The following is a 14,759-nucleotide window of genomic DNA, read 5'->3' as shown; positions in this document are numbered from 1 at the left end:
CTTATTCTGATATATACCAGGCTGTTTGGTGTGTGTACAAATCTACTTGGCTTAGCACGCACAAGTAGAATTAATTTTCATAAACGCCTATCTCTTCTCCCCATCAGAAGTAGTATCAAAACACTCTCCCAAACTTACGTGGCACAGACTTGAGGCAAAACCAAAGATAGTATATTTACTAAAGCAAAACAAATCATCATTGTTAAAGAAATTTCAATTTTGTCATTTTTATCCCATCATGATGTAATTGCAAAATTATTATTGAAGTTGGATGAGGTCATACTACTTTGAGTATGTCTACACTGTAAATTAAATTTGGGTCTGAGACGAGTCTTCTGACCAGATTTACCCACTATCCATATGATAAATCCTCAAGTCCATGCTGAAAAGCAAATTGCAGTGCTTCATCATAATAGTTCTTAAGCGACAGTTTTCAAGTCCTTATACTGAGTTGTTTCTAAATCCTCCAGTGAATAGCTCCACTCAGTATGGAACAGCCGTTTAACAAGAGCAGTGACAACACAGCCTCACCTGAAATAAAAAACTGCTGTCAATAGACTAGACTAGACTTATTTTTTCCAGCTTCATATTAAGAATTACGGTAAAGTTGGATAATTCAATATTTATTTTTAAACATCTCTATATTCCAACAGAAAAGAAAATATACTTTTTCCATTGTTTTGATGCTTTGTTCTTTCTTCTGTTCTTCTTTTGTGACAAAGGATAATTGGGAGGGAAAAATGGGATGAAGAGAAAGAAGAGTGGGGGGAAGTGAAGTAAAGAACAACTCAAGCTGATCATAGCAGTTCAAGGGGACCAATCAAAATGGAATTACTTTTCATTGAAAAAGGTCATATAGAGTTTCCAATAGAAAATGTTTTCATTTTGGAAGGTTGCAAAAAAAGAACCTGAAGGGGTTTAATATTTAAATACTTGGATTTATTTCTGTTTTGTTTTGTTTTATTGAACTTCAAATATAGTGAGCTGTTTGTGCACCTCCTGGTATGACAGAATTCACACCACTCTTTAGTTTGTCACCAAGCACGTTTCTCATCAGCTCAAGCAGCTGGGTTCTGTGCTTGTAGAGAAGGGAAAAAGGATATTGTACACACTGCTGTCATGACATTCTGACATGTAATGAAGTGTAGGCAGCAGAGCGATGATGAGTCCCAAGTAGCTAAAGAATTCCCTCACCTATTCCTATTCACTGATATGAAATAAGACTATTAACAAATTAATAATTTTATTAAATATTATATAGTCATTAATGTGCATCAGTGTGTTTGAGAATTATTAACAAATATTGTGTTGAATTGTACATTAAATAATACTAATATAGAAGTATCCATCTTATTTCATTCTTATTCTTCTCTACTTTAAATTAGTAACAGTACGTCTATCACAGGACAGTTTTTCAGTTTTGGTTCTTTATCTCTAAGCAGTTTGGGATCCTTTTAGATGTGATAAAAGAAAATGAAAACTACGTATTTCAACTAATACTAAAGACCTCATTTCTTTATACAACCCGCATTAATTGATTCTGCTGCCAGGATGGCAGTGTATTGTTTGATAAGTGGTACTGTCTGAAAGCTAATAATTCTTCTTGATTCTGATTTATTTCACATACCTTTTCGTGCTGCACTTTGAATAGATTAAAGGGCCGTTGCTTCATGCTGAATTAACTTCACTCGTAGCATCAATGATGCCTTCTCATTATGTATAGAGCATCAGATTGTTTTCTAAAGCCCTCATTTTTCATTTCTTTATGGTTCTGGGTCTAGGGCAGACATTCAGAAACAGTCTTTAAATACTGTGGTCAGATCATGAGGTGCCAGTGATCCGTGCAGAAAAGGGATGCTCAATGCAGAGCCACATACCTAGCCCAAAAAAGCTCTTGTTCATTTATCCCTTTCCCTCAGCCCCCTTGGAGCTCCTAAAATAGAGAATGTGATCTGAAGGGTGTTAGTGCCTGACAGCCTCTATAATGGATTGAACCTCTTGAAAGTTGTTTCCCCTCTACAGGGGTTTCCTTGTAGAAGATGAAGAGGTGGTGCTGTAATAAGTAACTCCCATCTAAGTTTTCTTTGCTTTGCCAGGTTCATCGGGGGATAAAAGGAATTGTGTCTGATAAGTTTGGCAACCCAATAAAAAATGCTCGAATTTCAGTCAGGGGCATCCAGCATGATGTCACCACAGGTAATATTTTTAGTATGAGCTTTTTCCTGGGGCAGGGTGAAAGCACTGAGAGCTTAACTTGCAGAAGTCTTGTCATGTTTCATAGAAATGGCAGCTTAATGGAGAATTGAAGGCTCAGCTGTGGGTTTGTTTCTAGAATAACAAGAGACAAGACATGTCAAGCTGGCTGTTGAGTCTGTCTTGTCTCTGGGATGATGCAGTACTTGCCATTAAAACTTCCACCTGGAGCTGCCAGTTGTCCATCAAAGTCAATGTGTCTCCAATGAGATTCAGAAATCCACCTTTATGTTTCATGTTTGGAGGAATGTGGCAATAGCCCTACTCAGGGCAGAGACAACTCTGTCTGTCCTCAGACTCAGCATATGGAGGCGTGGAGCCCTAATAGATGAAATATTGTGAGCAAGAGGTGTATATCTGTCACCAGCTGGTAAACATGTATTGAGGCGTATGCAACTGTTAATTTTCACAGTCATAAAGTTCTGAGCTTTTAAGCTCTCATTGAAATCAATGCTTTCATTTTATTATTGATTTCAGTGAGAACAGAGTAGGCCATAGGAGTGCAAAATAGAAGATGTGAATGGTAACATTTTGCTCTAATGATAGTTGTTGAATCAATTTGGAAAGCCAGAATGGTTTATAATGTAGTGGATACTTTCCAGTTTTCAAAAAAAATAACATTAGAGGGGATACAATAGTGGAGATGATGCAGATTCTTGAGGCTGGTGGGAGACTCTGGCATGAATTAGGGTCTCTTTCAAACTCCTTCCCAGACAATGGCTTTTCATTGGCAATGGGCCTTTAAAGAATTAAGAATTTAATTAAAAATGTGTTTACTTTGAAGGAAAAAGGAGTATTTGTTCTTGAGTTAGGTGGGGTTAATAATGTCACATGATTAAAATGTCTTTTAGTTTCAGTGTTACAAAAGACCGAGAAATTCCATGAGAAAATAGCATTAATTCAACATTAACTAACTTAAGAAACTTACCATTCAAAATAAAGGAAATATAAAATGAAGAATCAATACTCTGTTTTAAAACTCCCTGTTTGGCCTGCAGGCTCTAACCTTTAGCTGGAGGAAATTTACACCCATTTTACACTAATGGCAATTTATACCAGCTGCAGCTCCTGCTCCGTATTCTTACGTGCTACAATGTCTGCAAAGTAATTGAATGTAATATAATAAAAGCAGGGATTTCTTAGCTCCTTAGACATGCTGTGTATATACACTGCAGCTTGGATTCTGCTTTCACTTTCTTAAGTTTCACATAGTTTTAAATTAATTTGTTTTCTTCAGAGTTATTCCTTGTACCCCTGGGAAAGCAGCATGAAGGAAAGCTTCCTTTCCCTGTGATACAGGCACAGCAGTTACTGATATTTTGTATGTGAATTTTACTCCATTAGTTCCCAAAGGCCAGATTTTCACAGGTGGAGTGTCTTTTTGTCATTCAAGAGTTTGCATCTGATTTTTTTCAAAACCTGAGATGCTTTCAAAACCTGCCCCCTAAATGCTTGTGCTATCTGTGCGTGCAGGTATTTGTGAATGTGTAACTATAAAGGATGCAAGACTAAAAACTAAGCTCAGTTTTACTGTGCCTTTACTTTTCCTAAGCTGCTGATGGAGACTACTGGCGACTCCTGCCTCCAGGGACGTACATAATCAGTGCCCAAGCAGCGGGGTACAGCCGGGTGATAAAGAGGGTCACCCTTCCTGCCAAGATGAAACGGGCTGGGCGAGTCGACTTTGTATTGCGACCTGTTGAGGCTTGGCCCAAGCTCCTCCGCCGCTCAATGGAAGACATGTACGACCCATACGACCCACTGGAACTTTTTGACCCTCATGGCCAACATGGGCAGCGCGAGGCTCAAGGTGGGTCACCACCAGGCAGGGAGAAGCCTTGGTGGTGGTCTTACTTCAGCTCTTTAGACCTGCACAAACCTCTGTGGCTGCTCAAGCAGCACTGAAGGGCATCACGGTGCTCTGCTCACCTCGCTCTGCTGCCCTTCCACGCGACTCCAGATGCCCTCACTGCTCTTGGCAATATTTAAATCTGTTTCATTTGAAAATATAACGTTAATTCAAGCGCGCTTACTTCTTTTGTTTTCTCTTCACACACAACTGAGTATTTTCAAGTGTTTTTATATATTAAAAACAAAGGTGCACACCCTTTCAAAGGCCAGGTTTTCTGCAGTTTTTTCGTGGTAATGCTCTGTACTTCTGCCCATGTAGTTAATCATCACGTTCATTATTTATTAGGTTCTAAGTACCTGCAGGAAAATATTCCTGATCCTTTAATGCATTTTTGTATGTCTTAACACCTTAATGACTGTATACTAAAAACATCTTTCAGAAACATTCCAAAAACCCTTTTCTTTCCTCCTTTTACATTCTTTTAGCATATTAAGTTCAGTTCATTAACTCTTCTAATACAGCTCACAATGATTTTTTAAAAATCCATTACGTGATATTAGCATTGATTTCGGACAGCAAAGAAAATCATTAGGAATTTGGGAATAAATCTGCATCTGAATATGTAACATGTTCAGCAGGATAGGCTGCTCATAGGCAGGTCAGTATCAATAATAACATATTTTCCCGAGTAAATTTTCAGAAGTTATCCTATTTAAAGTGTTAAACCTGTACAGCCTTCCTCCTTTGAAATCTCTTGCACCATGAGTAGGCCCATCAAATCAAGGAAAATTCTTGAAAAATAAACTCTGTTCCAAGGAGTCTGAATATCCAATCTTTGTGATATTTAAATGTTAATATAATTTGAACAGTTTTTAATCTGTTAAGCAAATAGATTTTTAATCTATTTCAGCAAAATACTGAAAAATACTTTTAGTGCTGGAAATAAAACCACCCTATGACGCAGAAAAATGCATGACATAATTTGTGAGGAATTTAGGTTAAAATGTGACGTATTACACTAAGGTTGTTAACACCATGAACTGTTTTGTGTCACTGTGCTTGTTAATGAAACTTATAGACACCAAAGTAATCACGAACTTCTTTTCCAGATAGTTGGGTAAAGCTAGGTGAATAGCAGTCTTGCAAGATGCTGTCCTCTCTCAGACATCAGATGTAACGTTATTTTAGAGTGATTCAAAGAAAATCCTTAATTTTGATGAAACACATAGGCCCACACTTCCTTTTCGTTTGATCTGGTTAATGAACTGAACTCTATATACTCACAGTATTTCCTCATGTAAATGCCAGAGTGTGTGAATAGGGTGATTGTTTGGAGCTGATGTACTTACTGCAGGAGTTGCTGGATTAGCTGTCTGGATTGCCCTTTGATTTCTAAAAACTTTTTTGCTCATCTTAGGTAAAGAAGCCCACATTGCATGAATCCTATAGTCCATGTGAGCATATCTCATACTATAATTGCCTAAGAAGACCCAAGAGATTAATAATCTTAATTCTGCGATCAGATGCACATGCAGTTATAATCTGATTGAAGGTAGGAGTCTGTTATTCATGTCCTTGAATGTCAGCAGGTCTGGAGACTATGTAAAAATGAAATAAAACAATTTCATGGCATTAACAAAAAGTAATTATACAGAAGTGAATGTACTACATGCACATGGATAAGTGTTCCTTGACCAGGCTTGCCAAGTTAAAGAAACTCTGAATCCTAAATATGCCAAAGATAAGCGAGCAAGAGATACACCTCCAGACTTTATTTCCAGTAATAGGTATTACTGCTGTTTTCTGTGGTCATTTTTTTAAAGCTGCCATCCTGTGAAAACAATGGTAAAGCTAATAAATTCAGAACAATATGCAAAATTGCTGGCTATTAGCTGCTCTTTTTATGCTCATGATGTCTTGCATACTTAGAAAGGTACTTTCTGTAAGTATTTCTTAGATTCTTACAGGGCTATTTAGAATTTTTTCAAGTAATCACAGTAAACCCAAGCCCACTGAAATGCAAAACAGAATGACTGTGCAGAAAATCCACTTCTTTCCTGGTGTCCTGAGTTGAAATAGAAGATGGCAGTCAAGACATGGGAAAAATGATTTTCTGGGAAGATTGTAAAGATGTGTTATGCTTGAGAGTTTGAAAAACTAGTATTCTACACCACTAATGTGAAATAGGTGTGATAGAGCAAGAGTAGCCTCCCTGTATCTCTACTTCATCCACAAAAAGAGGTGTCCAGCAGAGAGAAAGTTAAGATCAGACTTCTGCTAGTTCACACACAACAGCCTGTATAGATGTGATGTATTAAATGCATTGAAGCAACTATGAGACTCTTGGGAAAAGGTATGCCTCAGTCTTCTGGAACTACTTCATTTTTTCGTGAGACAAAATCTTCAGTTTTCAGTTCCTTGGAGGTGGAAGAGACTGACAGAATTCCCTGGGTGGCTCTCAAAAATCCATTTGAGTTTAGATTAGATTTAGGACATCTTTATTGGTGCTGTGAGGTTAAAAAAGAAGAGGAAAGGAAAGGAAAGGAAAGGAAAGGAAAGGAAAGGAAAGGAAAGGAAAGGAAAGGAAAGGAAAGGAAAGGAAAGGAAAGGAAAGGAAAGGAAAGGAAAGGAAAGGAAAGGAAAGGAAAGGAAAGGAAAGGAAAGGAAAGGAAAGGAAAGGAAGCAAGAGAGAGAAAGAGAAGAAAGAAAGAAAGAGAGAAAGAAAGAGAGAAAGAAAGAAAGAAAGAAAGAAAGAAAGAAAGAAAGAAAGAAAGAAAGAAAGAATTGGTCAAAAAAAGCCAGATAACAATGCAACCAAAATTAGTATAACTTTTCCAGTTTTATTTGAGATTAATATAGATTCTGTTCTACATTTAGCTGGGAGAGAAAGCATTGTCTTGAATTTGTATCCTGGACTGGATTACATAAATCTTCTTCAATATTTATCTCAATTAAGAAACATGTGTTTAATATCAGATAGTTTTGTTTAAAAAATCAACCAAACAACCAAAAAAAAACTAAACAACCTACCCCACCACTGTAATATGGTTAAAAGGATTTTAAGTGGTAGTGAAATTCAAGCAGCTAAAGGCAGCTCTGTAATTAATGCATGAAAATGAACACAGTGATCAGCTCTCTCATGTACCTCTCTGGAAGATGCTCATGTGCAAAGTTTAATAGAACATAAAGGTAGGAGCATATTAAATACTTTCTGAGTAGGAAGAGAGATTGAAACGCCGCAGTGAAGCATGCCCTCCTACAGCTGAAGTACAAGTAACATCAGAAAGAAGTGAAAACCAGCCGAAGTTCCCTGGCAGTCTCCATCATGCTTAAACCATGACTTATAGACTGGACTTGGCTTTTTTCCAGTGCTTCTTTAGAGTGTGACAGGTTCAGCAGCCAGACGATGCTGTCAGGAATTATAGTGTGTGTTCATGAGACTCCCTCTCCTTTTAAGTCAGAGTGTACATAATTTTTTTCAATTACCTTCCAACCACATATTGAACAGTATTGATGTATGTTTTTGTAACATCCTCCTTAATAATTAATTTCCTAGTCTCCACATTCTTTTCAGAGGGGATCTTCTCTACTATAGAGCCGAACTTTTTCTGCACAAAGCAATCTCATTAATAAACGTTCTGACCTGCCAACTGCCCAGACCTCATAGCTCTGCCAGCAATGAATCTTCCCAGCAAGTCAAAGCATGCAAATCTAACTAATAAACAACCTTAAAAGCTTAAAAAGCAAAGAGAAAGGTCTGCTTATGTCATACGTGTAATTTCTCTTTCATTCGTATGGTAGAAAAAAGTCAAGAACACATAAAAAAAATAACAGGAGATAAATCACAAGCTGTGTGCATGAATTATATCAAAAAAAGATTTGTGTCTGTTTGGTCCATTCATAAAAACTTTTTAGATCACAAATGAGAATAATAAACAAAGGCAGAAAAGTTTGCAGCTGTTGACATCTTCGTCTCCTGTAACAAAATGATATTCCAGTCTAGGGCCACCCATGTATAGGAAGGAACATCTTTATTTTCCTGAAGAGAAAAGAAGAGAAAAGTGTCTTAAGCTAACTGCCCGAAAACAAAATTTGCAAGTGTCAAAATCACTGAGTAATAGAAGCTCTTGCTGGTATCATTTTTCATAGTGTTTATACAGTTCTTCTCCCTTTCATGCCTCAGTTTAGCAGCTAAAGGGAAGCACTCCAAAACAATATTGTAGTCTGTTTTGAAGTCCTGCAAACCAGCTGTCGAGAAGAGTTTGCCAAGCCATTGCCTTTTCTCTGTGACCACCACTCTAGTATTGCACTGCAATTCAAAAACAAGCCAGAGATGTCTTTAACGGTTATGAAAGCAGCCGTCAAAGTGAGACAAGACTGTATGTCTTTGCGGTGATGCCTGCAGACAGACTGGGAGATCTCTGTGAGGAGTGGGCATCCCCCCCACAGCAGCGAAGCACTGAAGATTCAGCCTTCAGGAGACAAGGAACAACAGGGAACGGAGCTGTTTGGGTGGCTTGGATGGAAATGTGAGCCGAAGGTGATACACCTTTCTACAAAGCTCCTGTCAGAGGTATTCTCACGCTGCCTTCCTTTGCTGTGTAAGATCTGTCTTTTGAAGGTACTACAATGTAAAAGGAGCAGATGGGGAGGTTGTAGTTATACTTCCCCTGCTGTCTTTGTCTTCACAGCATGTTGGAGGAGAGCTTCCATTTGATATTTGCCTTTCCTGATGTGTAGTCTCAAGTTGTGCTTCCAAAGAGCTTCACATCAGCTTTCTTGATGGGGCAGCCAGACCTCTGCGAGGGTTTACTGCTTCCAGCCACCCATCACGTGCAGGGGGACACCAGAAGGGCTTCTCTGTAGGGGCTTTTTGGTGGCCATGTTGTTTCTGGCTCCAGGTATGCTTAAATGAGTGTGTGATGAATGGGGGATTTCATCCCAGTTTGGCAGCTCCTCCTGGCTCCCAAGGTCCACCAGTGTCACACTGGTGCAGCAGCACTAGTGTCGGCGTGGCCATGGTGGTACAAGCGAAGAGGCTGAGCACCTCTGCAGCACACCATCAGTAAGCATATCATTGTAATACTGAGACTGACACAGATTGCATTTATGGGCAGAGCTTGGAAGCATAACACCACTTTCCCATCCTGTTCAGAGATGTTAATAGCAAGTAAGGCCAACTAGCAAGGTGTGGTCATATCACTGAAGAGGCAAATTAATTTTATAAATATATTAATTTTTGGCAGGTGCTTGCTACTGCAGTGTCCTTGTGGAACTAGATTATGGAAAGGGATGTAGCATTTTAAAAATATTTTTATAAATTTATATATATATCTTTGAAATACATATACAATTTCAGTATGTAGGTCCTCAATTCAAAAGGAGGCAGGAACAACAAAAAATTCATCAGTATGCATCTGTAACTAATCTTTGTTATCAGGGATTATTTTAAATAATGAGAGCACAGACTTAGAAGTTAAATATTTCTCTAAGCTGTTATATCATCTAACAACAGAGTTAAAAGAATAGTGATAGTGGATGCTGATATCATTTTTAATTTCTTTCTTGCAAAATGGAATTTAAATATTTTTATGCACTCAGTAGTGTAATGCACATGCATCCCTTTCAGTTTTCTCTTTCTGCCACAAGATACGTGTTCTTTATTTTCATGCAATTAGTACTGGCATTGCTCTACTCTGGATATGATTAAGCATTTTTAGGATTTTTTTTTTGTTTAAAAAACTGTAAGTCAATGAAATCACCAAGAAAGAGTCAGTGGAAAATTCCTTTCTGGTGAAGTCAGGATATTTAGCTTTTCATGATTCACTTAGAAGCACAGTTCTGAAATATCAGTTTCGTGCAGGATGGAAACTTCATTTTACAGCTTGTACCTGGTTACATTTTGAGGAAGATCTTTCTAATTTCTATTCCTTCCCTTTTAGGAACTGTGATTTAGTGTGTGAAAAACAGGCTTGTTCTTCTTTTCTACCTCATTAGTAATTGTTATTTTGAATAATCAGATAAAAGTCTTAAATTACAGTATTTGATTTTGTTTTACTGTTTTAAGGAAAGTTTTTTCCTGTCGTAATGCAAAAGTTGTTAATTTCTCATTAAAAATCCACTGAGCAGCCTCAGACTCTTCAATGTAATACATGCTATGCAGTATATGCTGGGTACCACTATTTATCCTGCAGCTACATATGTAAAAATACCAGCAGTGTTGCAATAATTAGAAATTAAACCTTGAACAGTTTAAGGCGTAAATTTACAAGAAACTTTAAGAACATAATTGTAACTCTTGGCCCAGAAGTTCAATAAGTAAAGGCTCAAAATCTCTGCCTGACTTTGAAGGCTTTGTGTTTCCTAACTTACAGCCAGTGACATGCCGTAGCTATTTGAGCTTTGCTGCTTGGCACGCACAGCACTGCCCGCTCTGTAGCAGGGCACCATCACAACCCTTTCACACCACATCATCTGAACATCCCAAATTAGTTTTGCCTATTCCTTCTTCCTGCTGCTGAGCCCAAGCAGATAAGCCAGACTCTGCACCACATTCCCCATGCAGGGCAGTGGCTGCCCCATGCTCAGGCATCTCCTTTATGCCCTTGACTTCGAAGAGGGGTAGTTCAGCTCCGCAGGGGAGTGCTCCTACTCCTGCTTCTCATACGCAACTCTCTTCCCTAATTTTAATGTTATTCCTGATTGCTTGCAATAGAACAACACTGGTGATGCCTCTGTGATAACATATTTAAGAAATGGTAAAAAATGCACTGCAGCTATGAGAGAGATGAGTGAGAATATATGAGAGAGATGAGTGAGAATATGTGAGAGAAACAACTCTGCAGACACCCAGGTCAGTGAAGAAGGAGGGTGAGGAGGTGCTTCAGATTTCCTTGCAGCCCGTGGTGAAGACCATGATGAGTCAAGTTGTCCCCCTGCAGCCCATGGAGGTCCATGGTGGAACAGATATCCCCCTGCAGCCCCTGGAGGACCCCGCACCCCAGAGCAGGTGGATAAGTCCTGAAGGAGGCTGTGACACTGCAGAGAACCCGCGCTGGAACAGGCTCTTGGCAGGACCTGTGGCCCATGGAGAGGAGCCCACACTGGAGAAGGTTTGCTGGCAGGACCTGGGGCCCCATGGGGGACCCACACTGGAGCAGTCTGTTCCTGATGGACTCTACCCCATGGGAAGGACCCACATTGGAGCAGTTCCTGAAGGGCTGTATCCCATGGGAGGGACCCCACTCTGGAGCAGTTCCTGAAGGGCTGTATCCCATGGGAGGGACCCCACTCTGGAGCGAGGAAACAGCATGAGGAGAAGAAGCACCAGAGGTGAAGTGTTATGAGCTGACCACAACCCCTATTCCCCAACCCCCTGCACTGCTCAGGGAGGGGGAGGTAGAAGAGTCAGGAGTGAAGCTGAGCCTGGGAAAAAAGGGGGCAGGGGGAAGGTGGTTTTGGTTTGGGTTTTCTTTCTCACTATCCTATTCTATTTTTAATTGGCAATAAATCAAATGAATCTTCCCCAAGTCAAGCCTGTTTTGCCTATGACAGTAATTGGTGTCCTTATCGTGACCCACAAACTTTTTAATCTTATTTTTATTTCCCTGCCTTGCTGAGGAGGGGCGAGAGAGCGGCGTGGCGGGCATTTGGCAGACTCATAGTGTCTGCATGTCCCAACGAATTTTGCACTGAATGACATGTCCCTGCGATTGTGAGAAGGTATTTAACATGGATTTTTAATTCCCCTAAGCATCAGGGCCTTAAATAAAATGATGTTGTAATGATGAGGACAACATTTGCTTGTGAATCTGCATAAGCAGGCCTGAGGTGTCTCTTAACGAGTTTCTGGCGGTCCTTTCAGCAAACTGGCTGCTGAAAAAGCTGAGGGATTGTTTAAGACTATGCATGGAGGTGATGATAGAGTGAGGGCTGGGTCTTATGATTTCTTGGCTTCTTCAACTACACGGAAACCAATGGTAGTTCTTCTAGCATGTATTTCCATTAACTTTTGCTTGACTATCAGTGACTGGTAGGCTAGCTGAAACACCCTTGGGCTTATTCTTCATTCAGGTACATCCACTTAATATAGCCTGCTCTCCTCATCTGCACAGTGGTATTAGTTTAGGTGCAATAGCAGTGATCTATTTTAAAATGAGAATTTCTATTAAAGCTACACATGTAACAGCTAATGCAGATGATTGATAGCAATAACACATGATTAACGATGAGTAGACTGGTGAAACCCATGTAAGTTAGATTAATAAAAAATGACCTCAGAATTCACTGCTTTATTCATCTTTATGAATAAAGATAACGTTTGTCATCAGAAAATAAAGTTCCATAGATAAAAATCACAGACAAGTATGCAGCAATATATTGTAGAAAGCAACATACTGCTAACTAAAACAAAAAAGAAGACAGCATAGCTCTTATACTGACATTAAGTAGCATTTTATGTCTGTAATAATATTTCAGCTAATTATGTATTTGAACCATATAACACAGTATTCATATGAACATTATTAAATCATACCTTGGATGTCTCAGTCAACCTTAATGTCAGTCACAAATGTAGTTATAAAATAGTCCATAAATCTACTAAAAACTGCCTTTACCCCATAGAAGGAATAAATCTGTGGGAGATAGATCACATACATGTACAAAGAAAGGAATACAGGCAACACATTTTTACACATGAATATAATCCAGGGAGAAGGTGACTTGTAAAAACAATAGCTTGTGTACTGGAGGACTGGATGGTATGACAGCTACTCAGTCTTGGAGAAAACTTCATCCCCTGTGCAGTCCAGAGAAAGTGATACCCAGACTAATCATAAATATGCTACAAACTTCAAGGAGAAATTGAGAAACTGGACTGCACAGGAGTTAATATGAAGTAAATCCATCTAATGGTGAGGATTATCAGACATGGATAAGGCTGGTTTTATCTTCCCTTCTGATCCGCCTTTCTCACAAGAAGAAAGTTGACACAGACTTGTTGTCCAGGCTGGCTCGTTTTGACCATAAGAAGCCAGGGCAGGTGATCAGTAGACTAAGGGCATGGTGACCTTTGGGTGCCAGGGTGCTGTGAACAGGGCAGAAGGGCGGTGAGGACTTCAGCTGGCACAGCTGCCACCCAAAGGGAAGGAAGGAACTAGCCCAAAGCCTAGGAGAGCTATTTTCCTGGGGAAAGAAGAAAAAATACACTTCTGCAATGATATGATGGAAAATTCTTCCTGGACTAACTGGAGGTCGTACCCACCACTGAGACAGTCAGATCAGTAGAGAGGAACACAGGGAACGCTGCTGTGGATCAGACCAGTGGTCATCTCTGTGTGGTGCTCCCTGTCACACCCCCAGGTCCTTTTCCACCGGGCCGCTTTCCAACCACTCTTCCCCCAGTCTGTAGTGCTGTATGGGGTTGTTATGGCCAAAGTGTAGGACCCGGCACTTGGCCTTGTTGAACTTCATACCATTGGTATTGGCACATCTATCTAACCTGTCCAGATCCCTCTGCAGAGCCTCCAACCCACATTATTAACCCACAACATGTTTTACTCTTTTTCTTACCCACATGATCAATCCTCTAAATGAAAAGCTAAACTGGAAAAGGGATTTTATCACAGAATCACAGAATGTTAGGGATTGGAAGGGACCTCGAAAGATCATCTAGTCCAATCCCCCTGCCGGAGCAGGATTACCTAGACCATATCACACAGGAACGTGTCCAGGCGGGTTTTGAATGTCTCCAGAGAAGGAGACTCCACAACCTCTCTGGGCAGCCTGTTCCAGTGTTCGGTCACCCTCACTGTAAAGACATTTTTCCTCGTTTATTAAATTAAAAATGTCACAAACCAGAACTCCAAAAATTAGAATGCTCGATTGGAATATCTCTTAATTTATACACACCCACTCAAACACACATATATATATACACACACATATGCATGCACACATAGATGGAGGAATATTTTTATATAATGCATATATAAACAGTAACGGCTGATAAGTTACATGATATATGGAGGCAAGTTCATGGTCGTGGCAAAAGGCGAGTGCCCTCCTTGCCTACCTCGCCTCCCCAGGTGCCTCTGAGAAATAGATATGAAGCCCTAGTGGAATACAGCCAGTCCAATGGGGATGTGGTGGAGAGGCAACCTATATCAGAGGTCCCACCACAGTCAGAAAAACCTGACAGGCGTATAGCTACCTCCTCCACAAGGAAGAAGAGAAGAGTTTTAGTGGTTGGAGACTCACTCCTAAGGGGAACTGAGGGCCCAATATGCAGAGCTGACCCCCATCACAGGAAGGTCTGCAGTCTGCCTGGAGCCCGAATCAGGGATATCACCAGGAAACTCCTCAACCTGGTGAAGGCCACAGACTATTACCCCCTGCTGATCTTCCAGACAGGTGGGGAAGAAGCTGCATCCCATAGTCTGAGGGGGATGAAGAAAGACTACAAGGCCCTAGGACGGTTGGTGAAAGAGTCTGGGGCACAAGTTGTTTTCTCCTCCCTCCTTCCATTTTCGGGTGATGACGTGGGATGGAATAGTAGGATTCTCTCTATTAATGCCTGGCTACGAGACTGGTGCTGCAGGCAGGGCTTTGGGTTCTTTGATAATAGCTGGTTTTATAAGACACCAGACCTGAC

The 14,759-nt window shown here is 40.1% G+C and overlaps 1 protein-coding gene across 1 annotated transcript in view; it reads left to right on the top strand.

The window, feature by feature from the left end:
- CPZ (carboxypeptidase Z) overlaps positions 1-4,158 on the top strand; it is a 38,985-nt gene extending 34,827 nt beyond the window's left edge. Inside the window, exons 10-11 of the mRNA XM_068403703.1 lie at positions 2,097-2,196; positions 3,806-4,158. Coding sequence (XP_068259804.1) covers positions 2,097-2,196; positions 3,806-4,158 — 453 coding nt within the window. The remainder of the gene's footprint in view (positions 1-2,096; positions 2,197-3,805) is intronic.
- Positions 4,159-14,759: the final 10,601 nt, after the last annotated feature.

This window comes from Nyctibius grandis, chromosome 6 (assembly GCF_013368605.1).
Source record: "Nyctibius grandis isolate bNycGra1 chromosome 6, bNycGra1.pri, whole genome shotgun sequence".
NCBI classification, from domain to species: Eukaryota; Metazoa; Chordata; class Aves; order Nyctibiiformes; family Nyctibiidae; genus Nyctibius; species Nyctibius grandis.
Note: the sequence above shows the minus strand (reverse complement) of the source record. Positions and strands in the feature narration are given on the sequence as shown.